This window comes from Nomascus leucogenys, chromosome 15 (assembly GCF_006542625.1).
Source record: "Nomascus leucogenys isolate Asia chromosome 15, Asia_NLE_v1, whole genome shotgun sequence".
NCBI classification, from domain to species: Eukaryota; Metazoa; Chordata; class Mammalia; order Primates; family Hylobatidae; genus Nomascus; species Nomascus leucogenys.
This window is the reverse complement of record NC_044395.1, coordinates 2521208-2547156: the sequence shown is the minus strand read 5'-3', so window position 1 is coordinate 2547156 and position 25949 is coordinate 2521208. Positions and strand designations below refer to the sequence as shown.

The following is a 25949-nucleotide window of genomic DNA, read 5'->3' as shown; positions in this document are numbered from 1 at the left end:
TGGCTAATGAGAAACTGAGGTGTAAAAAGAAATTAATATCCATTTCTTTAGAAAGCAGATGGATGTGTGATGGAGAAAGGGGAGCTGGGGTTTCACTGGAAGAGAAAGATGTTTTAGAAATGGCAATCAGAGGAAAGGAGCCCCTCCTCTGAGGTTCTTACTCATACTAGTCCACAAGAAGCCTCAGCTGAATGAAACCTAACCCAAGTAAAACCTAATACGCACAAACCTTCATCTAATGGCACACACTATTAAGAATCAGTGTACATCCTCGACCCCATGTCTTCTCATACTTACCCTTGTTAACCTGGTGTGTACTTCAAGAAATCAAGCAACAGGAACTTAGGGACTCAAATGCCCAAACTTGGCAGTATCTGGTCACCCCTATTTTTCTGACACTTCTCTTCTGCTTTCGTTTTAGCCTACACCAACAAACAATTTAGACTTTGAGGCTGCAGCTACATTTTATATTGTTTGTAAATAGCATAGATCTTTGATATACAAATGTAATACGGACAGTGCTAAGGCTGCTTTCTACAGTGTGTGCAAGAGAGAGAAGGAGGGAGAGAGAGAGGTGGGGGGTGCAGCTCCAGGCTTTCTGAGTGCATCTACTCTCCAAGGCCAAAAACGCACATATGGGAGAAGCACAGCTTGCTTCATATTTTTCCCATCCTGGATATCAATGAGATGTCCTAATAAACAGCCCCCTAAAAGTTACAAATTTCTCGAACTTTATTGGTACACTGCACAATCACAACCATCTCGTATTCATCCTGAATTAGAAAACGTTACAACTACAATGTAACATGCACAAAATTCAGGTAGTATATTCACCCTTAATACAATTATTGACAGAAATCAAGTCTTCATTGATTTTTTGAAGGAAAAAATACGAACGAAAATAAAAGAAAAAAAGAACTCTAGAAGGCTGACAAAGTCATACTCTTGTATTATGTGATAAATTTTTAAAGCATTTGAACATAGATTTTTTTGAAGGATAATTGTGAGAATGGGCACACCCATTGTCTGACACAGCTATAACGGCACCATTGATAAGTCATAACTTTTTTTTAAAATCTAAAGGACTCTGAACTTGACAGATACATTTTCGTACACCCACACATTCCTCACAACTGCACTTTACATGTCACGAAAATTTCCGAATGATTAAAAATGCTCCCTTTAACTAACACAAGGGCAGCTTGTAGTACATAGCATTATTATTATTGATAGCTTTATAAATCTGCCAAATAACATAGAATGTAGCCTCAAAAGGATGGTCGAGGGTTCGCAATCTTTCTTTCTCCACCCAGTGGTGTGGAGCAACTCTGTGCCTTAAAGAGGGCACCATGGAAAGAAACAAAAAGGAATCTCTTTCAAAATGCTGGAAATTAGGCTTAGCTGACTACTTTCAGGATAAAGACAATTGCATCTAATTAAGTCCACTCCACATTTCTTTGGACTCTAAGTATTCTGCACCTGAAGGCTAAATTGAACTGGCTCAGCCCTATCTTTTTTGTCACATCTTTAATTACAAATCTATTTCTTCTTCCTTTCATTTACTTCTCTTCTCTTAAGTAAGAAATGTGGGAAATGAGACTGGCAGTTTTGTTTGTTTGCATATGGTGATCATTAAGCATTCTCATCATATGGTCTCTTTTTGAAAATGTTGCCTTCCTACTTACACACCTGTGAAGTTTTACTCAAGTGCTCAAACTTATTTGTCTCCAAATAAAAAGACAGGGAAGCTCTGAATAATAGGAGGGGTGGCAATTGGGTATGAGAGTTTCCGAGATAACTTCATGTGCAAAATGAAAACGAAAGATTTTTGCTGTTGGAGAAAAAGAAAACAAATGCATTTTTTTCTAAAAAGAAAAACCTTATGCTGCTTCCCTGAATTCCAAAGGGATTAACATCTGCTTTTGTGTGTGTGTTGGTCCGTTTCATTTTGGGCTGGTTTTAGGTAATGCATAGTCAGTTTTTCTTTCTCAAGATCAAAGTCGGTATGGAATTGAAGAAAGGTGCCCCACCACCAGATCTTACCTCATCTTAAGCCATTCCTCCCCTCCTACCATGGGCTGGCGACAGCCAACCAGCACTTGAAAATTCAATGTACAGCCACTCCTGATGTCGCGACAGGGATAAGCTCTTGTCCGGGTTGCCTGCCCACTTTGGGGTTCTCTGCTTTTCTCATGGAATAGTTCTTTCAGCATAAATAGAACTTGCTGACTCCTCTTAGTAGAAGGCAAATTGACTGAATTGATGCAGAAAAAGATCCTGAAACCCAGCCTCAGTTTTGAAGTTGCTAGAGTCCAGGAATAGTCTTCTTAGCCAGGTTTTGAGAATAAACTGCCCAATCTGTAAATGTATCATCTAGTAAGAGGCATGGATGTAAGAGGAAAGAGGCTGGGGCCTCTTTGTGACACAAAACCTTACCTTTTCTTCTGTTCAGTGGAGCACAATTGCAGCAGAAGAGCCATGCACAGTACTCTGCATAAAACCTGTGCATGTTTTCACAACCACTTCTCTACATCTCCCCCCTCCCCGAATTAAAGCAAGAATGAGAAAAACTAAACATGCTTGTTTAGACTTGCAGTTGACTGTATCAGGCACTTGACATTAAACTACTGAAAAACAAGCTTGGCTGCAGCCTTAACACGAACACTTTCATTGGCATTACTTTGGTGGAAGTGCATATGAACTCTGTTTTGGGAAGGGGAAGGGTTTCAGAGTCCCTACATAGCTAATTCCTCTCACCTAATCTCCTAACAAGCCTTATTTGGCTTCCTTTTCATGGGGAAAACCTGCAAGAGATGTACTTGCTCAGACTTGTATGTTTTGTCCTGCCTTGCCCCCACCCCATGCCCACTACTGGCACCCTGAACAAATCTAGCCTGTAGGCCTTCTCCTTGTACTCTCCGTGTGTGAAGTTGGAAAAGTGTGGATATTGTCTTGTGTAAGCATTTGTTGTCCTATATGCTTCAAAATGGTGGATGACAGCCACTCTCCCATGAAGCCATCCCCACCAAAGAAACACAAAAACACAGAAGCAGAAATATGTCTGTTGTGAAGAAGTCATTTTCACTCCGAGTACCCCAGTTGCCTTGGGTTGTATTTACTTTGTTGTCTTTACCCCAGACAGATGAGGATCGACTGTAGCATTTTTCTCCCTCTGAAAAGTGGCTGGGATAGGTACCCACCAGAAGGGCATCTTAGTATCCTTTGGAAGGGGGAACAGCAGGGTTCCATTGTGACCCTGAAGCCAGCCTTGTTGGGTTGAGAGGCTCTGATGATCTTGACCAAAGAAGCATGGACCCTTTCCTGTAGAACAAGTCTTGGAGTGAGGAATAGGTTCAGCTTGTCCATTTCAAGCACCGTGTTCTCCAGGACTGTCCACTCTTCACAGCCTTCACATTTATTCCACTCCAAAGTAACAAGTTCATTATCGGTAGCATGCTCAGATGACAATTTAATTCTCATACACTATCTGACACCAACTCAACTCCAGATGCTGAAGGTGGTGACAGATCTGAAACGTCTATGTGTGACCTTTAATTCTGATTTTGTGCCGGCTCATGATCATCCCTGGAACTGGGAATCAATGTGCCATTCCTGGCACATCATTTACAGTTCCTGAATCTGGCTCCTGGCAGCTCACTAGGAAATGCAGATGTCTGTTTACAGCTGGAAAATATAACATTAATTTCACTCACACCAGCTCTACCTCTTAAGACAGTGATTAGCATTTAGTGTGCCAAGATAGCCTATGTTTGTATGTATGCATATATGTATAGATATCTCTGTGTGTGTTTCCCCATGGCAGAGGTCACACTCATGTGCCTTTGATGGACAAAAACAAAGAGGACACTGATACTGGAGGAAGAAGATCAGTTAAGCATTAAGGGCACAGAATTCAATGGTGCTCATATTTTTTATTTTTTAGACTGAAAAAGTTGTCCAACTGAGGCAGGGCAGATCTGCGATTGATGCTGCATTCTCATCCTCTCTGTGGATCAGTTCCTGCAGCACACCTGTGCGGTCTGCAATGCCTTTATTTTGAATCCCAGGCAACCTCGCTGGATGAGTCCTTCTTGTCCCAGGAGACAAGGCAGCAAAGGTGGGTCAGCTCTTGTTTGTATGCTGGGTCTGCTTTGAACCTGAAGAGCTGATGAAGTTCTTCCTCAAAGCCCTTGGAGAAGCAGCCTGCATCAGAGGAAACTGTGTCACTGACATATTCTCCCTTCTGTTTGCAGTGTTGTGTTAATCAAGTGCTTGAAAATTAAGTCAGTTGCTCAAGTGCCCTCAGCTTAGAAGAGCTTCCTGAAACAAATACCAGAGTTGTCAATACACCCGCCATGTAATTGGCCTCCATCAGCTTTTTACTGGATAGTTTTCAAACAGATTAAACCAGAACTGGAGCAGAAAGGAGACTCTAGCTGAAGTCATCCCACTCAGGTGGGTGGACTCTTCACTTTGCATTGCAGAGACAGATGTGGTTTTTTTCTCTCATGTTCTTGCTGTTAAGGAAAGCCAGCCATAGGTTCCTGACACGTACTTTCTTGAAGGGTTGAGAGAAGCATAAAGGCTGGCACCTTTGTCCTTCAAGTGCAAAAGGAAAACCACAGCGCTAACCAAAACTTTTCTAGGCTGATCTGCTTCCCAAGAAGATGTTTTAGAAAACACAGGCTCTTTTGGGAATAGTGAGTGACTGATCATTAGCTTGCTATTTTGGCCCATCTGTTAGTGTCTCCCTTGGGTGGATAGGATACCAGATTTTAAAAAGTCCACAACACAGGGTATTGCTTTTGTATTTTGTTAGCCTGTGAGATTGTTGGCTTTCACAGAAGTTGATAGATAATTTTGAAGATGCCAGTGTCTGCTGATGGTGTATAAATGAATACAGTGGGAGAGATATGATATGATTAGAGATTAATATGGGGATGAATTGATAGTGAGTAGTAGGGAGAGAAATAGAAAGGAGTGTTAGACAATTACATTGATATATTGATAAACAGTAAATAGATTGCTAGAGAGGAAGACAGGTGGGTAGATAATTGGATGGTGAGATAAATCAGACATTTGAGTAGATGGGTAACTATATCATTACTTTGATAGATAGCTTGAAGAAAACTAAATAAATCAGCCACCTATCAATCATGTTTATGAATTGAACTTCCCTTTTTAAAAGAGAAGTACTATCTTCAAAATGCCTCCCCCTTTTTTGGTCATTTGACTTGCAAAATTTAGTGTTGGGTTGCATGCATAGCCCCAAACTTCAAATCTCTGCAGATGGTGGAAGAAATGAGTAGGGCAGAGGGGCTACAGAAGATTGCACAATCATCTATATTGAAATCTATAGATATGGATATAGTAGGATAGTGTCCCAGAAAGAAAAGATGTGAACCCTAATGGAATTAGATAATAATTAACATGGATGGGGGCATATATACATTGTCATTAAGAAAATAATCATAGATAATAGGACACTTGGATGTAGCTCTTGCTGTGCACTATGTTATGAGTCAAGTTGTGTCTTCAGGGTGTTTATTGTGAGGCTCAATTTTTGCCCAAATGAAACTTACATTTTGTTGTGTGTGGCAGAGGATGTCGGTGGGAATGATGATGAGGAGAGAAGCAGAGGAAAGGGAATGGTCAAGGTAGCAGGAGCAGACCCCATTTTTGGACACACCAATGAATGATTATCCTACGTGTGGTAGAACCCTGCCCACCCCGCCCCCAACCCCACTCATTCAAGCTGGAAATAAAAGCAAACAAACAAACAAACAAACAAACACAAAAAGAAAACAAATCTAGAAGAACAGAAAAAACAAACAAAAAGAAGCCCAAGCTGGTTTGCTCTCCGCAGTGTAGATTAAAGTCTGTGATATGGAGAAGCAGGCGTTGCTCAGAGGACCTAGGGTTTCTTATCAAAACTTGATGAAGAAGTGGGCTAAGAGGGTCCCTGATAGCCAGAGACAAGCCAGTGCTCTGGAGGCCGAGTTTACACCATCAATGACTGCTCCAGGCCCTGTGTAGGGGAGAGAGAGACAGATCCATTAGCATACACTCAAGGACACCATAGTGCTTCCCTGGCAAGCAAATACACATACATGCTTCCCACCTTCCACCCTTCTGCTGACCATTCCAAGTCTAGACAAAGGAAAAGGCCCATTGGGAGTATTTAAGAACTCAAAGGGGCAAGCTGTTGGGATGCCTTGACCAATGCAGCCTGCTCCGAAAGACTATGCTTAAAAAGTAAATAGGTGAAGCTCAGGCTAGTCATTGAGGCCCATGGGCCCAAAGATTAGGGCAACACATGGAAAGGCAGACCTGCTGGCTGTTTTCTAAGCTGTGCCTCTAACCGTGTGCTATACTTGGAGAGTGTCCAGTACAGACAATGATGAGTCGGGGGGCACAGGGCCAGAGAGGCAAGGAGCAGGTGGTGGGGTAGGAAGGCGAGAGGGATGGAGACATAAGTCCAAGTGCTGATGTAGCAGACTCGTCAACCTCAATGCATGCAACCGAGGTGTTGTGGAGGCTCCTCCTGCAGCAGCTAAGGAAGGAAGAACAATCATCCCCATGGGCTTTAAAGGCTGGAATTAGGCTTGTCCCAGCAGTCAGTGCTGCCTCCCTAAAGGCCTTGAAGCAGATCAGCATGCCCAAAACAGACTGTCCCTGAAGATTCCACCCAAGGGGCTCTCCCTTGATTTTTTTCTACCTTCTCTCTCTCTCTCTCTCTCTCTGGTCCCTTCCTGTATCCTCAGTAAATCATTCAAGGTCCACCGGGAAATAAGTCCACAGTATCATGAGTGCTGTTGTTTTCCCCTCGTCTTTCATGGCTCAAGAAGACAAATCACACGAATTGGTATTATCCCAGCCTGCTGCAAGGGCAGGTGTATCTAACTCGGACCAGGTGTTCCTCCATCACTTTTATCAGCAAGCACATAGGGTGGTACACAAGACTAGGAGCCAGCAGCAAGCGTATCCCAGAAAAAACAAAATTTATTATTACCAAGGGATTAAAAGCCATTGAGAGGCATTTCTATAAAACTAGTGAGGAAGTAAAGGAGATCCAAAGGAGACAGTACACCTCTTCTAACCATCTCAAGCCAGGACTTCACAGCTTCTTTGAGAAGCAAATTGGCCTACTGGAAATCAGCTGAGGGGCAGCAGAACCTCTTTAGAGAGGACTAGTTCATTTGGCTTGCCTGTCAACCTTATGGTGAGGATCCATGCCTTGCCCAGGAGGGACTGATGGGAACATTTTACTTTGGCAAATTCAGGTCTCTCACTTCAGCAATGAGTATACAACTGTTCCTCTCCGCTAATCTTAACATGAATACCTTTTCTTTCTACTTAAAAATATACATGCTTTTATGGACTAAAAGTCATATTTACTTGATAGCTTGAAGTCTGGCTCATATTGCCCTGCATTTTTGTCACAGAACATTCACAAAAAAGGGCGGGATCCAGATTCTATCGACATGCTAATGTCCCAGAGGAGGCTCCATAGATATTGATGGAAAGTAGCCTGACTGTGGGGCCTCCAGCAGTCCTGGCACACATCCTGAGAGATCATACTGGCCTGCAGAATGCACTGAGCTAGAAATGCTCAGGTTGAAGCTCAAGGTAATTCTCTACATATTGTCTTTGAAAGATGAGTGATTTAGATTTTTAAGTAAGTTTATTTACATTTTTAAATAAAAATATGTACATAAAGATACTTTGAAGGAAACATATGGGCAGATTCATAAGGCCCATATGTTTCTTTAAAATTATCTTTTTGTATATATTTTTCTTGAAAAGTATTTTCATGACATATATGGCATATATACTAGACGAGTTATGTATATGTATATGTATATACATATATATATGTCTTTGTCTAATTTATTATTTTGAACTTAAGAAACAGTTGAAGCCCTGATATGCTCCACTCTAGACAGGTAGAACTCTTGAGTGTAGGAATCATTCTATCCCAAGTTCTACCAGTGAACTGAAACATTCCTGTGGATACCATGTCATCAGCACAAGGTTGAATATAGCTAAAGCAAAGAGGAGTGGGGCAATATACACAGAAAGCAGAGCATGGAAGAGTGGGGCTCAGAGAGGGAAGGAGGCAGAATAGTAAAGGGAAATGAGTGTTTCTGGTGGTGAGCAGCAGTTGCCATCGGATGCTTGGTGCTTCCTGGGTGGAGGTTTCTAGCCATATTCAGCTTCCGTTGAGCGTTCCCAAGAGTGGAAATGCAAGGCAGACTTAGCAGGTATGTAGGCTGCTCAGCCTGCTTAGGGCAATGATGAAAACACACATTCACACTGTGGTCTCCCCGTGGCAAGCATGATTCTAAATGCTAAACATATAATCAGTCATTTAATCATCACATCAACCCTATGAGCTATGTGCTACTGTCATTCACACTTTGTAAATAGGAAAACTGGGAACAGAGCAGTTAGACATCTTACCTATGGCCATGCAACTTATGCACCTTGAGCTGGATTAGAACCAAGTCACTGTCCTCAGAATCTATGCCCTTAATTGTTACAAGTCTACTTCCTCTCTGTAGAAAATGACCATTTGTGCAGGTTTTCCAGGGACCACAGTATCATGGTGTGAGAGAAACAATGGACTGGGAATACAGTGTCTCTATGTGAATGTGCTGCACCCTGGCTGAGTGACGGTCCCTCTCCGGGCTTTGCTTCTTGCATTGCAAATTGAGAAGAGATGGGGTTTGATGACCTGTGAGGTCCTTCTTCTATTAGCTCTCTGAGTTATTACATGAATGGAAATTCTGCATCCAGGTGTTAGGAGAGATAGTTGGTGAGTAGCCAGAGAGCCTTCTTCAGTTGAAAGAAAACCGTCAACACATGCCTTTTGCACTTCAGAATTCCATCTCCCCTGAGACAGCAGGAGGGCACCAAACACTCTAGACCCTAAAGTTTCCCTTTTGCAGCCCCATTTTCTATGTGGCTTCAGGAAGTTTTATTCTTCAGCAGGTATGATGAGCATCTGCTTTGTCGTATCAAATGCCATAGCAATTTACTGCCAAAGTGCCTTTGGTCAATTGATGTATGAGAAACGGCTGGGCTATTGTGGCCAGAGAATGAATTTAATCCACTATGATACAGAGTGAAGCTAACATCACTTTGCCCATACAGATCCTGGGCACATTTGAGACTTGTCAGCTGGGCCAAATGCCAATGCAGTGAGGGCTCTGCTGGAGGGCTCTCCAGCTGTGTTTGGAGTGGGTACATCTATGTACCACTCTCTAGACTTGAAGAGTGTGAGACAAAAGCCATGGGCAATGAACTCATTCTTTAATTGCATCTTTGCAGTAGCCCTGTGTAACTGGAAATGAGGAAAAGAAAGTTTCTGGGTTAGTTCTCTCCCACTAGGCTGCTGTATGCTACAGTTGCTCACCTAACTTGGCCAAATGCTTTTCTGCTTTAATATAAAAGTGATGGGTTGCTGCAATTTAAGTAATTTGGTGTGGTCCCATGGCCTTGGGGCTCACATTTGGTCCCACGGGTTACCACGAGTCTTTTGTAAATGTTAGCTCAACAAAGCTACAGAGCCACCTGTGTGACAGGGGAGGGCACGGTTTTGAAGGAACTCTTCAGGCTGAGCTCAGCAGTGGTAGCACTAAAGCTTGCATACACGGCTTCAGAGTCAGGTTGAATACAGTTTTCTTAAAGCATGGCCTCAGCCGGTAACAGCTGCATGGACTTCTCCAGGTACTTGGTACCCAAGACGATACAATTTTGAATTTCAATATATAGGATCAGAAACCCAAATGTTTGTATTTATTCATTTATTGGTAAAAATTGGAAGAAAGGTGATTCTTCTCTAAAACCTAGAATCCTAGAGGCAGGTTTTTTTTCTTTTTTTTTTTTTTTTTTTTTTTGAGACGGAGTCTCGCTCTGTCACCCAGGCTGGAGTGCAGTGGCGTGATCTTGGCTCACTGCAAGCTCCACCTCCTGGGTTCACGCCATTCTCCTGCCTCAGCCTCCCAAGTAGCTGGGACTACAGGCACCTGCCACCATGCCCGGCTAATTGTTTGTATTTTTAATAGAGATGGGGTTTCACCATGTTAGCCAGGACGGTCTCGAACTCCTGACCTCGTGATCTGCCCACCTCAGCCTCCCAAAGTGCGGGGATTACAGGTGTGAGCCATCATGCCAGGCTGAGAGGCAGATTTTTAATGACGTGTTCTATTCCAGAAAACTGATGCTAAAATGCACCCGGATAAAAGCCTGTGGGTTTGGAAGAAAGGTGAAGGAGCGGACTTCCTAGAAGCATAACTAAGAAAACATCCCTAGGGACCTCAGGAAAGGCTCTCTACGCTCCCCCGGGGTAAGGTCGCTGACCGCGATCTGGCAACGTTGGAGTTGGACCAATTTGGGTTTAAATTCTGGCCCTGTGGGTTGCCAGCTCTATGATCTTAGGCAAGATACTTCCTGTTTTCTCACTGAAAATAGGTGTGATGATGCTGAGTTTGCAGGACTGGTTGAAGGATGAACGTAATCAGTACAGTGCCTGGTACAAAGTAGTCATGTGATCATGGCAACTGCTGTTGGAAAAGGGCCTGCACACCTCCCTGTCCCTTTCTTAGTGGAGACTAATACTAGCTTGTTTAGATCGTTCTAAAATATGTTGAACCTGGGGTGAGATATTGGTAGGGGAGTGAGTAAAGGGGTGAGATAGCTTAAGATTGCAGCTGAGAGAGACCACTGGCTGTGAGGGCTCTGGAGGATGTGGGGCATTGAGCAGGGCACTGGGAGCCAGCCATAGCCAAGCTTCCTGGCTAGGTCAAAGGGTAATGTGTCCATCCCACAATGGAGATGGGCCCCAAGGCAGCCTTGGGAAATGTTGAAGTCGTTCATTCAACATACGTGAATTGATCCCTGCCATGCACTAGGCTCTGCTTTCAGAAAGAAAGACAGAAACAGTCCCTACCTTCAAAAAGCACAAACTTCAGGAGCTAGCATATGCTCTGGCCTTGACTAAATAAATAAACAAATAAACAGACAAATTTTTTTTTAAACCATCACAGATTCTGGGAAGAAAGCCATTTGGAACAAATAACCCTAAATCCCTTTCATCTCAGGAACATGCTGCCTGTTGGATAGTCTTAAGAGGATTGATTTTAAGTGTCAGAACTGAATTTGAATTCTGGCTCTGCTACCCAATAGCAAGAAGACTTTGGACAAGACCGCCGACTACTCCGAAACAGTTTCTTTTATGTATAAAATGTGGAAGGAATAGTTCTATCTACCCTTGCAGGGTTGCTCTGAGAATGAGTTAAGATGGTGTGTGCAATCATCAAGTACAGAGTAAAGGATGATGAAATATTAGGAGAGTTGGAACTAAGGCAAGAATTGCTAATCCATAAAACAGCATCTTGTGTGGGGGTTCTGCTTTTAAAGAAAGAGGTGTTCTAGAATACTAGGTTCTCAAAGGTTACTCTCCAACACCAGCTGAAAGCAAGCTTGGCTCCGGCTGGTAATTGGGTGTCCTTGTCCCTTCTGGAAAGGCCTGAAGTGGCTGCTAACCACAGGTAAAAACTTCCTAATGAATGCCAGCTATTCTGAGGAAGTGTATTCAGTAGCCCAGTACTTTCTGTGGGCAAATGCCACATTTAAGGACTCTTTCTCTATTTATGGTTAACAATAACTCAATTGAACTAGAATGGCTGCTACAAATATCAGGCTTAATTAAATATTTTCAGGGATAAATGGAAAGTGAGAACATGTAATTATGCCCTTTGCCATTATTCCAGCACCTCCTCCTTCACCCTTTTTAATGTTAAAAAATAATGGCTTCTTCATGCCTGAAGTTAAGCATCTTTAAAAATATAAGCTGAAATGAAGATGCAAAGACACAAAATAAACTGTGAGTGACAACACAGTGACGACAACAACAAAATACTTTGGGGACAGGTATACAGACAAATAAGATTTCCTTCAGAATATAGAAAGAATAGTTAGAGACCAGATATGGTTAAGAGACAAGTTTCAGAAATGGCAAAGGGATCCATTTGTGTGAGCATTATGGCCAGGGCAGGTCCATGTGGCTACAAGGGAAGCTCAGCAGGGGTAAGACGTATAACAACAACAACAACAACAACAAAAATGAACAAATACAAATTCTACTTTTGAGAGGCTACTTATCTTGGTAAATTGCTAGGTTTGTGCAAAAGTCATCATGGTTTTTGCCATTACTTTTTTTTAGAGACTGAGTCTCACTCTGTCAGCCAGGCTGGAGTGCAGTGGCATGATCTTGGCTCAATGCAACCTCTGCCTTTCAGGTTCAAGTGATTCTCCTGCCTCAGCCTCCCAAGTAGCTGGGATTATGAGCATGCACCACCATGTCTGGCCAATTTTTGTATTTTTGTAAAGACAGGGTTTCACCGTGTTGCCAAGGCTGGTCTTGAGCTGCTAGCCTCAAGTGACCCACTCGCCTTGGCCTCCTAAAATGCTGGAATTACAGGCATGAGCCACCACAACTGGCCTAAACATTAGATTTTTTAGAAGAAAATTTGGTTGAAGGCTTAAAACAGAATAAAGCCACACCTACCACATAAGAACTGGGAACTTCAAGCCTGGCCATCCTGGCACTAAGCTTTTGCTGCTGCATTCAGGGGTGGCTCACCACCCTCTTGAGTGGCAGGTGTTGACAATCGCAGTACCCAAACTCAGCACAGAGCTCTCAGAAAAAAATATAGAAGCTTCCTGCTGAGATCCTGCCTCATGAGAGATTTTGAAGCTTAAAAATGTAGTGTATATAACAAGCCATGAAGTTATTGGAATGTGTCACTGGTTTTCCTTTCCATGATTACAATGAAAATATGACATCGATCTCCAGCAACCATAAACTATATAGCTGAAATTCTACTAAAATGGCAGATGGTAGGGTGACCACACTAAAAAAGAAAAGAAGAAAAAAAAAGCCCATAGGTAAGTTGAGCTTGTTGATAGCACAGTGAGATTAATGAAATATCTGAAGTCTAAGAAGATACGGTTTTGTTCTGAAATTTGGATAGGTTTTCTAAGTATGATTATGAACTGTGTGACCTTCCTAATGAGGAACCAAAAGGATAATGATGTTCTTGGTGATTAAAAGAGGAGCAAAGAAATCTAATTAGATGATGTATGTGTTATACTTGTTGGTGAAACATAAAGCTATTTTTAGAGGTGCTGGCTGATGAAGGCACATCACTTCCCTTCAAAGGGAACTTTTCCTCCATTGAGTTTAATTACAGCGGCAAATGTGGCACTGTGTTGTTTCACAAGTAAGATCAACCAACAGGGCTCTGCAGCACAACTAAGACCAGTCGATAAAGAGGGAACCATCTTTCTTCTGTTCTCCTTAACACACCCTGTTTTGTGCTTACTACAAAAACAAAAGCTTAAGAAGTTAATATCAGAAGTTAATTCAAATCTGTCAGCTCATCACAAACCTGAAAGAGGCAAGACTTGAGTCTATGTTGAACCAGAAGCTCTGTGTCTGTGCTGACATCAGCACACCCTGAACGCTCAATGTTAAATTCTAAATGCTTAGGCTAATAGCCAGATGTCAATGATTCAGAGCGAGGAGGGCGGGGTACAAGTGAATGACAAGGAACCTCATCAAGAATGAAATGGGAAATGTCTGCAGTTTTTTTCTAATATGTTGACATTCTGCAGGTTGGGGGAAAATACAAATGATTACGCTGCTGTCATCAGCCAAAAGCAATGGTGTTTCTCTCTGACTCATTCCCTTCCCACCTGGATTTAAATTGTGGATTTGAAAAATAAAAATCATACACGTTATCAGCAGGAAATGGACAAATATGTGCAGCTTTTGATGTCTCTGCAAGAAGATATCATGTGATGAACGTCTTCCTAAACAGAGAATTGGAATATGTGGTGTAGCCTCCTTCAAAAAGGAGATCTGAGATGAGGGTCCCTAAATTTTAAATTAGATTTGGAACATACAGGAGGCCAGAACGCAAGGGAAAGTCAGAAAAATAGTGATTTGGCTTCCCTGAGGGGAGGGGACTACAAGTCCTCTTGGGTATTTGGCTTTTCTTTGGTTAGTGAAAGGTATGAAACTGTATAGAGGCTATAACTGATGCCCTCATTGACTGGAAGATATATTTATTAATTCAACAAACAGTTACTGGGCAAAACTCACTGGAAGATATAGTGTTACATCCTCTAAGTGCAGAAAAAGACACAAACAAAATATAAGCATAGGGGTAATCTACCATGAGAGCCCAAAAGATGAGGGCTTGATTCTTCAGTGGAGCTCACAAGTGCTTTACATATGGAGCGTCATTGAGCAGAGTCCAGAAAGGATGCACTCATCAGGCAGAGAAGAGGGCACAAGCCTGCCTCTGTGACCCTCCAGCACACTGGGAGACATAGTATATGGGTTTGAAAGAAACAGGGGATTAAGATCAGACAGACCTAGGTACAAAACCTGCTGCTGTCCCTTCCACCCCTTCCGTCCATGGTGGAATCCCTCCTACCTGGGGAAATTCAGTAACATCATTTGTTCTTTGAACTCTAGGTTATTCTTCTGTCCAATGAAAAATAACAATATCTATCTCAAAGCGTTCTTAGGTGTCTAAAGACATGTGTGGCTGACACTTGATAGCTGGCAGCTTCTTTATTCCTCAAGCATGGCACTTCCTGTATTTTATTGTAACTGTCTATTTACTTGTTTGATCAAGATCAGAAATTCTGTTTCTCCTGGTACTTTAGTCCTTAGTCTAATTCCTGGCATACAGTAGGCACTAAATAAATATTTGTTGACTAGATGAATGGATGGAGGGATGGATGGATGGATGGAGGGATGGATGGATGGATGGATGGATGGATGGATGGGGAGTGGCAACAGCATGATGTGTAATGGGAGCTGGGACAGAGGGGGCCCAGCCTGGTGGATGCAGGGAAGGTTGCAGGTGGAGTGCTGGGGACACTTGAAGCTGTAAGGCTACACTGCTCTCACAGTGAGAACAGCCTTAATGCCAAGCTGTTCTGGGAGGCAGAATTTTTCAGCAATCGAAATGACAAAGTTCATTCTGAGTTTTGGAAATGTCACTTGGCCCTGCTGTGGCAAACTGACAGGAATTGAATTGCCAAAGAAAGATGAGAGAACCAGTGAGAGGATATCACAATTGTCCATGTGCGACGCATGCCACAATGTGAGTGACAATGGAGATGGAGAAGTCAGAGCAAAGGCCATTTGGTGGGACTTGTTGGCTAACAGATGTGAGGAGTGAGGGAGAGGAGGAAGTCAAAAATGACCATGGAGATTCTAGAGAGTGTGCAGGGGAAGAGTGAGGCATGCCCCAAGTGTTCCCAGGGGAGAAAGGCTGCCTTTGAGATCCCTGTGGAATATTCAGGGAGAGAGAGTGGCTTGTAGCTCAGAATTCAGTAGAGAACTAAAGACACAAATTCAGGAATTATCAGACTGTTGTTCAGAGGCCATCAATCTTCAGTGTGCATAGGATTCCCTGGGAGGGCTTCTTAAAAAGTGCATTCTCAGGACCTTCCCTAGAGATTTTGATTAAATGATTCTGGGGCAATGCTCACATATCTGCATTTTTAAAGCATCCAGAATAAGGCTAATGCAGGCCAACAAATACTTCACCGTTGGGTGCCTGAAGGTACACAAGAGCCCTTCCCCTCTCACCACAGGCTGACTCCCGGGAAGACTGATAGGGCAGGTGCTGGAGGAGCTAGAAGCAGACTGAGGAAGGTAAGGAGACAGTCACCACCCAGTTATATCACAGAGGCCAGAAGTGGGGCATTGTGGGGTGAGAGGGGGTCTGGCACTGAGAGGAGGTTGGGTGTTAGAGGGAGACAGATCATGGTAGCTGAGGTGTAAGTAGGTTTGAGAAAGTGGAGATACAATGTGAGTTCTACCTCCTAGAGGCCTGTGGTTGGAGGGAAGAAAAGGCATGGGTGCGGCATGGAGCTCGCACTGAAGAGAAGCTCAGTCTTTGTGCCCCCTCTCCATGTCCCTGCTAGAGCCACCTGGGGATAGGTGTAGTTGTGAAGATGCCCTAATACAGACATGGAACGAGAAGATGGAGGGGGGAAGAGGAGGGAGGTGGGGGATAAGGCAGTGGCACTGAAGTCTGTGCCCATGGGTGAGATGGTTTCCCATGAGAAGGAGGTCAGCAAAGGGCAGAGGGTGAGAGCCGCTGCCTGGTGCAGGCTCTGGCAGAAGGAAGTCCAGCTCAGAGAGCCAGTCTGATATGTATATTTATTCTAGAAGAATGGCCATTAGCAAAAGAAAATAGAGATTCCGCCCTCATGGCTCCCGGGAGCCTCCAAGGCAGGCTGGAGTCACAGCTGCTCCAAGAGGGCTCAGGCTTGGCCTGAGGAAGAAACTCTGCACACAGATACTGCCTTAACTGGAGTGTTTGCCTTTTTCACTTGCGATGACAGGATTCCTATGAGTTGTCCCTGCGCCCTACCCTTAACTCTTAATGTAACTGATTTGTGTTGCTGCATTTTCACAGATAAAATGTGAGAAATTTGTTTTTCTCTCTGCAGTCTCCCCGCTCCGTCTTGGCTTTGTTTGCGTTCTCTGTCCCCTTCCCCTGCCAGTTCCAGTCATCCAGGCGTTTACATGCCTCATTAAGCACGTCGCACTCTCTGCAGTGCCGGATGTAATCAAGTCCAGAATCTTCCTTCTCTGCACACTAAGGACAGGATGGGGGGATGGGACTTCTTGCTCAAGGCCCAGAGGGGACAAAGGGGGTTGGCGAACTGAGAGAAAGTGAATCACCTCCACAAGGGACAGAGCTGTGGTCAGCAAGCTGAAACCCAGCCACCCCTGCTGTACTTAGGCCTGGCAAGACTTCAAGGTGCCAAGGGGCTCCCTGTGGACTTTCCAATGGCTGCACCCACTCAGTAAAGCTAACGAATGCTTAGAGCAAGCTGATTTGCAATGGTTGGAGCAAGCTGCTGTGCAAAGGTTGTCCATGGTTATGGTTGATAGCTTTTGGAGACTTGTTCCTTGCCCTTTGTTCCCATTGTTTCTCAAATTCAGCCCAGACACTTAGAAAGCTGAAAGTAACCTGGGAGTTCATCTTGCTCTGCTTTTCTGTTTTACACATGACTTAGGAACAGACAGCATCACGGTTTGTCTGTATCAGAGTCAGGACCGGAACCCTGTGTTCCTTGCTGCAAGCGTTGACCGCCTTTACACATTGGGCCACTTTTCCAGCACCTGCAGTTGCCCGGGGCCAAGGAAAGTGGGTGGTCTAAAATGTGACTGTGAGTTGGCGCTCTGCCTAGCTGACCACTCTGTCCTTGTGGCTCTGTGTGGGGAAGGCAACTGGTGTGATGAAGAAGCAGCATTTCATATCGGTGCCAACAGCTGATTCATCTTGGATGATCACCTACCAGGTTGTCACTCACACGTTTCTAGTCATTTCAGGTTTCAAACCACTCACCAACCCATTGTATCCAGTTTTTGTCCTCTACATTCTTTCAAAATTGCTTATATCCCATTTTCCTTTGCTCTTTGCTTGTAGGTATGAAATATATAAAAGATGTAGTGTGAGAGAGGCACGCTGTGAAAGGATCACAGGGGCAGAGTCAAAGAGGGCTCTCAGAAAACAGACTGACCATCTGTGAGAGTAAATACAAATGCATGCCTGCAGATGGGGACTGTGTGTTGGGGAAGTATGAGTATACGGGTTGCAAATCTGAAAATTGTCTTTTACAAGAATGCGTTCAGAAGTAGATAGAAGAAAGGAGAATTTGATGTAGGAGATGGGTCCAAGAAAACTAACTGCTGATATGAGGTTCCATTTGGAAAGTCACCATGTCCATGATGGGTTGCCAGGTCTTATGAGCTGGATTGCAATAGGAGCACAGCGCTCCAGCATGGGAATGGGAGTACATAGTCTCAAATCCCAGCACAAGCACTGATAAGCCAGGGTGTTTTGAGTTATCTGCCTAACCTCTCAATTTCCTCAAGTGTAAAATCAGGATAAATATAGTACTTACTTCATAGAGTCACTAAGGGTGATAAAAAAGGAAAAGCACTTAGTCTAGTGCCCTGTACACAGTAAATGGTTGGTAATAATTAGGCATAATTATGGGGGCATTCAGGACTAGGAAGAGCATCCCTGGCCAGGAGAAAGAGCAGGTCAGCCAGACACTATCTGTCTGATCTTGTGCTGAAACTATTGCCACACAGTCATAGGATCAGAGAATTGTGCCTTGTAGGGACCACAGAAACAAAACATCTTATCCAAAATTCCTTCACTGATTAAAAATATAAAAAGACCCACTGAGATTGACCTGCCCAAAGCCATTCAGCATAGGGTGAGACACATACCCCTTCCTCTATGCCATGGCATTTCAATTCCTGACAGCTAAATTGTGGCTGTGACCAATACGTTCTTTCCATCCCCACATACATTCACACATTCATTCATTCCACAAAGTTTTCCTGATGAGCTACTGTGTGTAGATCCTTGTATTAGGTCCTAGGGATTAAGCCAGGTATAGCCCCTATGTTCATGGAGCTTACAGGATAAAGAAGAAGAAATACTTTAAACAAACAAATTTTGAAATATTAAACAAAAACAAAATTACAACTAGAAGATAAAGTCTATAGAAACAAGGAATCTATCTGTTGAGTCACTGCTGTCTCCTGATCACATAGAACAGTGCCTGGATTGTAATAGGTCCTAAACGCACGTTTGCTAAATGAATGCTAGACAATGCCCTGAGTGCAGCAGTCAAAGGCACGGAATGAGTGGATGCAGAATGGGGGACTGGCCTGCTCAGAGAGGTCAGGAAAGTATTCCTTCAGGAAGGGATGCTGAATGCAAGTGTGTGCCAACAGGGTGAAGTGAGATAGGGTGGGCTATAGGAACCATGAATGCTGGTGAGGAAGGGCACAGGGGACTTTGGAGGAAAGAAAAGAAGTCCAGTTGAGCAGTGACTCTGGCAGGCATGTGGAGGGAAGAGGGGATAGCATGGGCCATGTCACAATAAGTGTTGGCAGGTACCAGTAGAAACATAACAGTATTCAGTGAGTCATGCCACTTTGGTGAACACTGTCTTATTGACAATTCACAGTGACACTCTCATGTCTGTAGGTCAGAAAATATCATCCTACTCAGCTGAGTAAACTCAGGCCTGTGGTTTTTGTTTGTGGTCAAATCCACACATCTAAACATAGCATTTATGGGATCCTTAATCTATACAACCTTATTTAATCCTGTCACCAGTCTTTTGAAGCAGGCGTTAATGTCCCAATAGCATATATGAGGGAAGGAAGGCTCAGCAAGTTTAAGTGAATTGGGATGTGAAGGCTGAATTGGGATGTAAATGTCTGCCTATACTATGGGCTGAATCCCATCCCTCTACTACCGAATGTCTGTGTTGATGCTCTAACTCCCAGTATGTCTGTATTTGGAGGTGGCACCTATAGGGAAGTAATTATGGTTAAATGAGGTCATAAAGGTGGGACCCTGATCCAATATAGTTACTGTCCTTATCAGAAGAGACACCAGAAAGCTCCCTCTCTCTCTTTTTCTATGAGAATTCAGAGGAGAAACCATGTGAGGCCACAGCAGCTGTCTACAAGCCACGAGGTGAGCCCTCACAGGAGCCACCTTGGCAGAAATCTGCATCTTGGACTTCTAGCCTCAAGGACTTTGAGATAATAAATGTCTGTTGTCTAAGCCATCCCATCTGTGGTATTTTGTTATGGCAACACAAGCTAACTAAGACAGTTTTGGTATACACTAGTTGTTGTTATCTGCCATGACACACCTCTTTCTTAGTTAATGTCAGAGAGAGACAAGAGGGGCCATTGGGTTGTCAGTCCTGTGCCCTTCTCTGCATCACACTCCCTGCAACAGCAATCCCACCAACCATGGGGATAATGGCAAGTTGTGGCAGGGAAGTGACTCAATCCCACACTATCTTCTCAATGTTGTTAAGACCAAGGCATGGGTGTTCCTGGTCACTGGGGTGCGGGCAGGACTATACGTCTGTGAGTGTCTTGGATCAAGAGCTGTGAGCAGTGATAGTTGAAGAGCTGATTTCAGGTCTAGAAAATTCTAATGTCATCTCTTTGCAAGTGAATGAGATTGACATCTTAGAACTATAGGGTTGAGGGTCTTCCAGTTCTCAAAGCAGAGCTGAGCACTAGCTACTGCTTCTTCTAAATGCCTCAGCGACTGTGTGAGAGCGTGTGTGAGTGCATGCATGTGTGTGCATGTTTCTCTTTGCTGATGCTCTGGGCAAATGCTCCAATACCTAATACAGGCCTCCATTTCCAGGTCTCATCCAGTATCTATTCATTAGCTAAGTGGCCTTCAGTGTTACCCAAGCTCTTAAGTCCTCCTTTCACTTATCTGTAAAATGGGGTTAATAACCTGCCTTGCACAGCCCTGACATGATGCCTAGAAACCAGTACACGTTTGTAAATAGCAGATATTCTCATCATGAATAATGATCCCAAGTGCTTTTATTTTAAAATAAAGTTTTTGGAATTAAACCACTAGCCCTGTTTGCCTTGGGCTAAAAGAAGAAAACATTCATAGTAGGGTGATGTCCCCACTGAGACAGTTATCTATTAATCCAGTTGGTCTCTGGGCTGGGTTGCTCTTGGTGCTGCTGTGTGCAGAAAAGCAGAATGAGCATTCTTTTCAAAGGTGACCAAGTATAAGGTTCTTGTTTTGGGGGCAAAAACCCCTTCCCCTGAAACCCATAAAGCTATTCCACAGAGTGCATGTGAAAGTCATCATATTCTACATGCTTATTATCTAAACTGTGTAAACCGAGCCCCTTGAGGTCTATCTACCTCAGAGACATAAATTACAGAGGTGAAGCAGGCAAGCCTATCTTTGAAGTAGGCTAAAACTCAAAGGCATAGGCATTCAGGCAGGCAGAGGTAGGAAGGAACATGCTGTACCCACCTGCCACTGCTGATGAGGGGCTTATTTCTAAGACACACACAGCACAATGCACACACAATGCAGAGAGAAAACAAAAGACATAGATCACACATTTCAGATGGTTGGTGGACAAAGTTTAGTTAATGTCAGTGCTGAAAGCTTGTGTCTGAGGTGCACGTGGAAACGTGGATACCTCTCTTCATCCTTCATCCTCTCATAGTACTCATCGGATGTTTCCCTCTAATCAAACCTCAGCAAATAAACAAATACATATGCACATAAAGTATCACAACAAGCTGGCCCTGGCCCATGGTGTGAAGTGTTACAGAAGGATATGGATGCGGCAGTGTGGGAAAATGGAGTTAGGGAGACATAGGGGCTTTAAAGGAGGTCAGTCCTGGCTCCCAAGCCTTCTCCACCCATATGGGAGGGAAAGACCTTCAGAGAGGGTTTGCTGCTCCAGTTGTGGATAGAGCAGCCACCTGATAAGGTCTCAGACTGCTACTCCATTCCTCCCCATGGATGAGAATACGAAATGCAAGCAACATGAGAATCATGATGGAAGCAGTTGACTTGGTTTAAAGCAACAAATATCACCCCCGGAATCAGAGACTCCAACTACAGAAGGCATCTTAAAATTATACAGTTGAATTGACCCATGGTTCTATCTTCTTTATACAAACACCATTCTACCTGATTCACAGTTTGTTTTACTGCTATTGTAAGGGCAATCTTTGCCTTTTAATGACCATGAGATATCAATTACCGTGTAACTATCTCTGCATGGCATGCTAGGGGAATGGCAGGGAGAAGTATGTCTTATCTACAGGTGGTGGGTTGAGCAGGATGGATGGACACAGGCCAAGCAGATTGCAACTTCCTCCCTCCTGGGTCCCTCAAGCTTCCCCATATGGCTGAGCCCACTGCATCCAGGCTTCCAGCACTCACCATACAATGTGATGCTGGCATTGGTGTTCCCAAGCTTGTTTGTGGCCACACAAGTATAGTTCCCATAATCCTTTTCTGAAACATTGAAGAAAGTCAGAGTGGACATGCGGCCTTTGTTTTCAATCCTCATTCCATCCAGGCCAGTGGCTAACCTGCAAGAGGGAAGACATTGCCATCAATTCATTCTACAAAGAGGCCCTCCTCCTCACAAAACTCTTTTCTCCAACTAACCTCGTCCCTCAAACTCAAACCCTAAGAGCTTCAGTGTCCAACAGGAGGAGAAGGGAAAGGATGCTCTTGCCCAACAAAATAAATATACTGGCTTCTAATTCCTAATGACTGACATGTCTACAACCAGTCTCAGATTCAGAATCATGGTCAGTTCATTTTCTTCACTTCCCAGCCTCCTCCATTTTTTTTCTGGTTGTAAAAGGAGACTTTGTTACAAAAGAGGGCATCATACATTTCTGTTTTGCCTTATCTTTCCCCTTTTCTTCATCCTCATCCTTCTCCCATCAGCTCTGATGGGGATAGGCCATCAGCTCTGCTTCAGAACTGTCCAGGCATCATTTAAAAGGTACCTGGTATCTTCCTTGAACCACTGGAATTCAGCCATGGGGACTGCAGAGGCTTCACAGCTCAGGATGCCCTTCTGACCGACTGAAACGCCAGTGTTCTTGGCTTTTGAGATATAGGGAGGATCTGTGGGAAACACACACACACACATGCACAGGCATGCACGCACGCACACACAGAGTGATTTCATGAAAGAGATGAAGGGCACATCCAGCCATTTGCTATGTAAATGGATTTCTTGTGACAACCCTGTTTCCCAGTGAAATAACCATTTATTTCGGGAAAAATAACTTGCTTGAAGATATTACATTGACCCAAACCTCTTTTTCAGGCCTCCAAACCCATTCTCAGTTAACAATTCTCTCCATTTGCTGAAAACTCTGGCAGTCACTGGAAGCCTCCAGGGACAAATGGCATGGAGGCCATGGTGGGCAAAGCCATCTGATGAAGTATTTTCCTGTTGGCAGCAACTTGGGTCCTTTGGAAAATGGCACTGCCATTACCAGATTGTCCACCTACTCCCTGTGCCGTCTTTTCCCCAGAACCCCCTGGCTGCAGGTCCACTCACAGTTTACAGTGATTTTTACTTTCCGCACATCGGGCGCAGCGACATCGTTCAACGCGCTGCATTCGTACTCCCCGGACTGGTCTCGCTTGATGTCAGAGATCTCCAGGTACTCATCCTCACTTACAAAGCCCTGGCCTTCTGGGAAGAAAGAAGCAGACAGGAAACAGTCAGGAAACTGTGTAACCAGGGACAGAACCATATTCACATCTAGAGATTGTAGGAGGAGGAAGAGAAAAAGCCATCAGCATGGAGGAGGACATCAAGTCAAAGACATAGGGCATCATGTTGCTTAAAAGATACAGCAACGGAAGAAAGAAATTCTTGGCTTGAGTCTTGCATCAATGTATTTTCAGTCAAGTCACTTAACGTTTTTAGAGCATTTGGTAAGAAAATATGTCATTATTTTTCTTATATGATTATTGTGATAATTAACTCAGAGATGACATGATAAATACTTCAGGGCATTGCCAAACTGATATTTTAAAAAGAATTGTCATGATCAATAATATAATAAAACTATGGAATAACTTTAGGGTATGTTACTGTGCAGCACATCTTAATTTTTCATTATGTAGAAATGTGTTTGTATGCAGAATACAAACTACTACTTGGAGAACAAATAAGTAAGCATTCTACCCTTTAATATAAATAAATGAAAAGTAGTTGGTTTTGTTTCCACCTGTGTTGGAGAAGATAGAGTGAGAATGAATGAACGAGGAAGGACCCCACGATGGCTTTGTAATAGGTGCTCAATAAGCATTGGCCAACACAAATGCGATAGCCCCAAATGCTGGATCTGTGGTTGCCAGAATAGCCTAGTGGATTTAATACTCAATTTGGTGGTGCTCCCTGGAGGATTCATTCTCAGGTACTTGTGAAACTTGTCATTCATAATTCAAAATATTATGGGCTGCAAAATTTATATTGCTTTTATGCCACCATTACAGGTTCTTGCAACAGTCTGGCCTCGCCACCTTACCCCTTATCTTACTCCCTGTGCAAAGGGAGTGCAAAGACAACAGACCCTCTGTCTTCCATCACAGATGTTCTGAGTTCTGTCAAAACACTGAGATCCCATCAAAACCAAGATAAAGCCCAAGGATAAGGCACAGCTATTTGCATTTCTTATAGGCCTGCAGTCCTGAGGGCCACAGTAGTTTTCAGGGCAACAAAAATGTTAGCTTTCGCCACAACCTTGTGAAAGCATGTTCTAATCCAATGGGTTTGGGTCCACCATGGGTGTGAAGCAGGAAGGTGTCTGTGGAGGGGGTGGGCCAGTGTGTAGGGCATAGGGTGTGGGGCAGGAACGTGTCTGTGGAGGTGGGATGGTGTGCAAGTGTATGGGGTGGGCAGCAGGAAGGTGGAAGGTGGGGAGAGTGTGTAGGGTGTAGGGTGTGCAGCAGGAATGTGTATGTGGAGATGGGCTGGTGTCCAGGGTATAGGGTGGGCAGCAGGAAGGTGGAGGGGATGGGCCAGTGTGCAGGGTGTAGGGTAGACAGCAGGAAGTGGAGGGAGTGGGCCGCTGTGCAGGGTATAAGGTGTGCAGCAGGAAGGTGTCTGTGGAGGTGGGCCAGTGTGCAGGGTGTAGGTTGTGCAGCAGGAAGATGGAGGAGGCGGGCTAGGGTGTAGTGTGTAAGGTGTGCAGCAGTAAGGGTCTGTGGAGGTGGTCCGGGGTACAGGGGGTAAGGAGGCAGGTACTTAGGTGCCCTGACTCTGCTCCAAAATAAGCCTTGGGGGCTTCCACCACCCTCCTACCCGTTTCACCAGACCCTGTGCTTTCTGGCTCTTGCTGTCTTCCCTGCCTCCATGTCCTACCCCAGGTCATGCCCACCCGGGGAGTACCATCAGTCTCTGGATACTGGCTACCAATCATCTATTTATAGAAATGTCACTGCAAATCAGCACCATTCTGTTAGTCCAATCTGTGCAATTCCACGGAGGAAATAATGCACTGGCTAGTGGGAGCAATCCATTTGCCCGGCTACCCTCCGCAAACCTGGTCCTGGTGACAGGGTCCCAAAATGTACCCACAGATGTGAGGTTCAGAGCCATTGGGAAGTCTGGGTGAACCCACATAAGGAGTGGCTGAAGGGTGCAGGGTGGAAGATCCCCAGAGTGAAGAAATGGTGTCTGAAACAGCGACCCACACACTCCCAGCCTAGGATCTGAGTGTCTCTCCTGAATGATGCTGCTCGCCCCAGATGGTCCCAGGCACCAGATGGGAACTTAGACAATTTCAAGGAAGAAACTCCAGAGCATGGGTCACCTGGGTCTGGGTTAAGCCGGCATTTGCTGGATGGTGCTGCTGGATCAAAAGCCTCTACCACAGCAGACATAATGATCTAGTTTGTATACTAACTCTTCAAGGTGGATTACGGTTATGCAAACACTTTCTTGCCCTACTCCCTTTATTTCTCTATAGGCTAACAGAATATCATAGTGAAAGGGATTCTGAGGTTACTTTTAAAATGAAATTTAACAAAGAAGAATTAGTTGATCAATCTAAGCATTTTTAAGGATTAAACAACAATGGAATCAAACACATCAAAATGACGTTCCAGACTCACCTCACCATTTTTTTTTTTTTCTGAAAGAAATAAATGTGGTAGGATGAGAAGCCTGGATTTCTACTACTATGACTCCATTATTTTTTCAAAATGTACCACAGAGGATTTTGCCATGGGTAATTAAATTGCATTGCATTTAACCAAACACATGAGATACCTGCTGAGGGCCTGGCTGGAGTCTCAGGCAGGGTCAGTGTTCCCCTTTCCTCAGAAAGAAGAAAGACCCGGATCACGCTGCTTGATGGACCTCAGCCAGATGCCTTAAATGCTCCAGATAAAGTGAGATCCACGAAGGCCAGTGGACTTAGAAATGTTGACCTACACATAGGGAGGGGATGGCTTCACAGAATGGGGAGGCATGTGTGC

General features: G+C 44.1%; 1 protein-coding gene across 9 annotated transcripts in view; it reads right to left on the bottom strand.

Annotated features, from left to right (window-relative positions):
* Positions 1-714: 714 nt before the first annotated feature.
* The window catches only part of OPCML (opioid binding protein/cell adhesion molecule like), a 1139289-nt gene continuing 1114054 nt past the window's right edge, over positions 715-25949 (bottom strand). For 2 of the 9 annotated variants that reach the window (XM_012495938.2, XM_003279738.3), the window contains 4 exons: positions 23017-23154; positions 22454-22574; positions 21873-22024; positions 715-6028 (listed from right to left, as the gene is read on the bottom strand). In XM_012495938.2, the coding sequence (XP_012351392.1) occupies positions 5928-6028; positions 21873-22024; positions 22454-22574; positions 23017-23154 (512 nt within the window). In that variant the 3' untranslated portion in view covers positions 715-5927. Of the gene's footprint in view, positions 6029-20945; positions 20973-21872; positions 22025-22453; positions 22575-23016; positions 23155-25949 lie in introns of all 9 variants that reach the window. The other 7 variants (XM_030829258.1, XM_030829256.1, XM_030829259.1 and 4 more) reach the window with 5 other exon arrangements.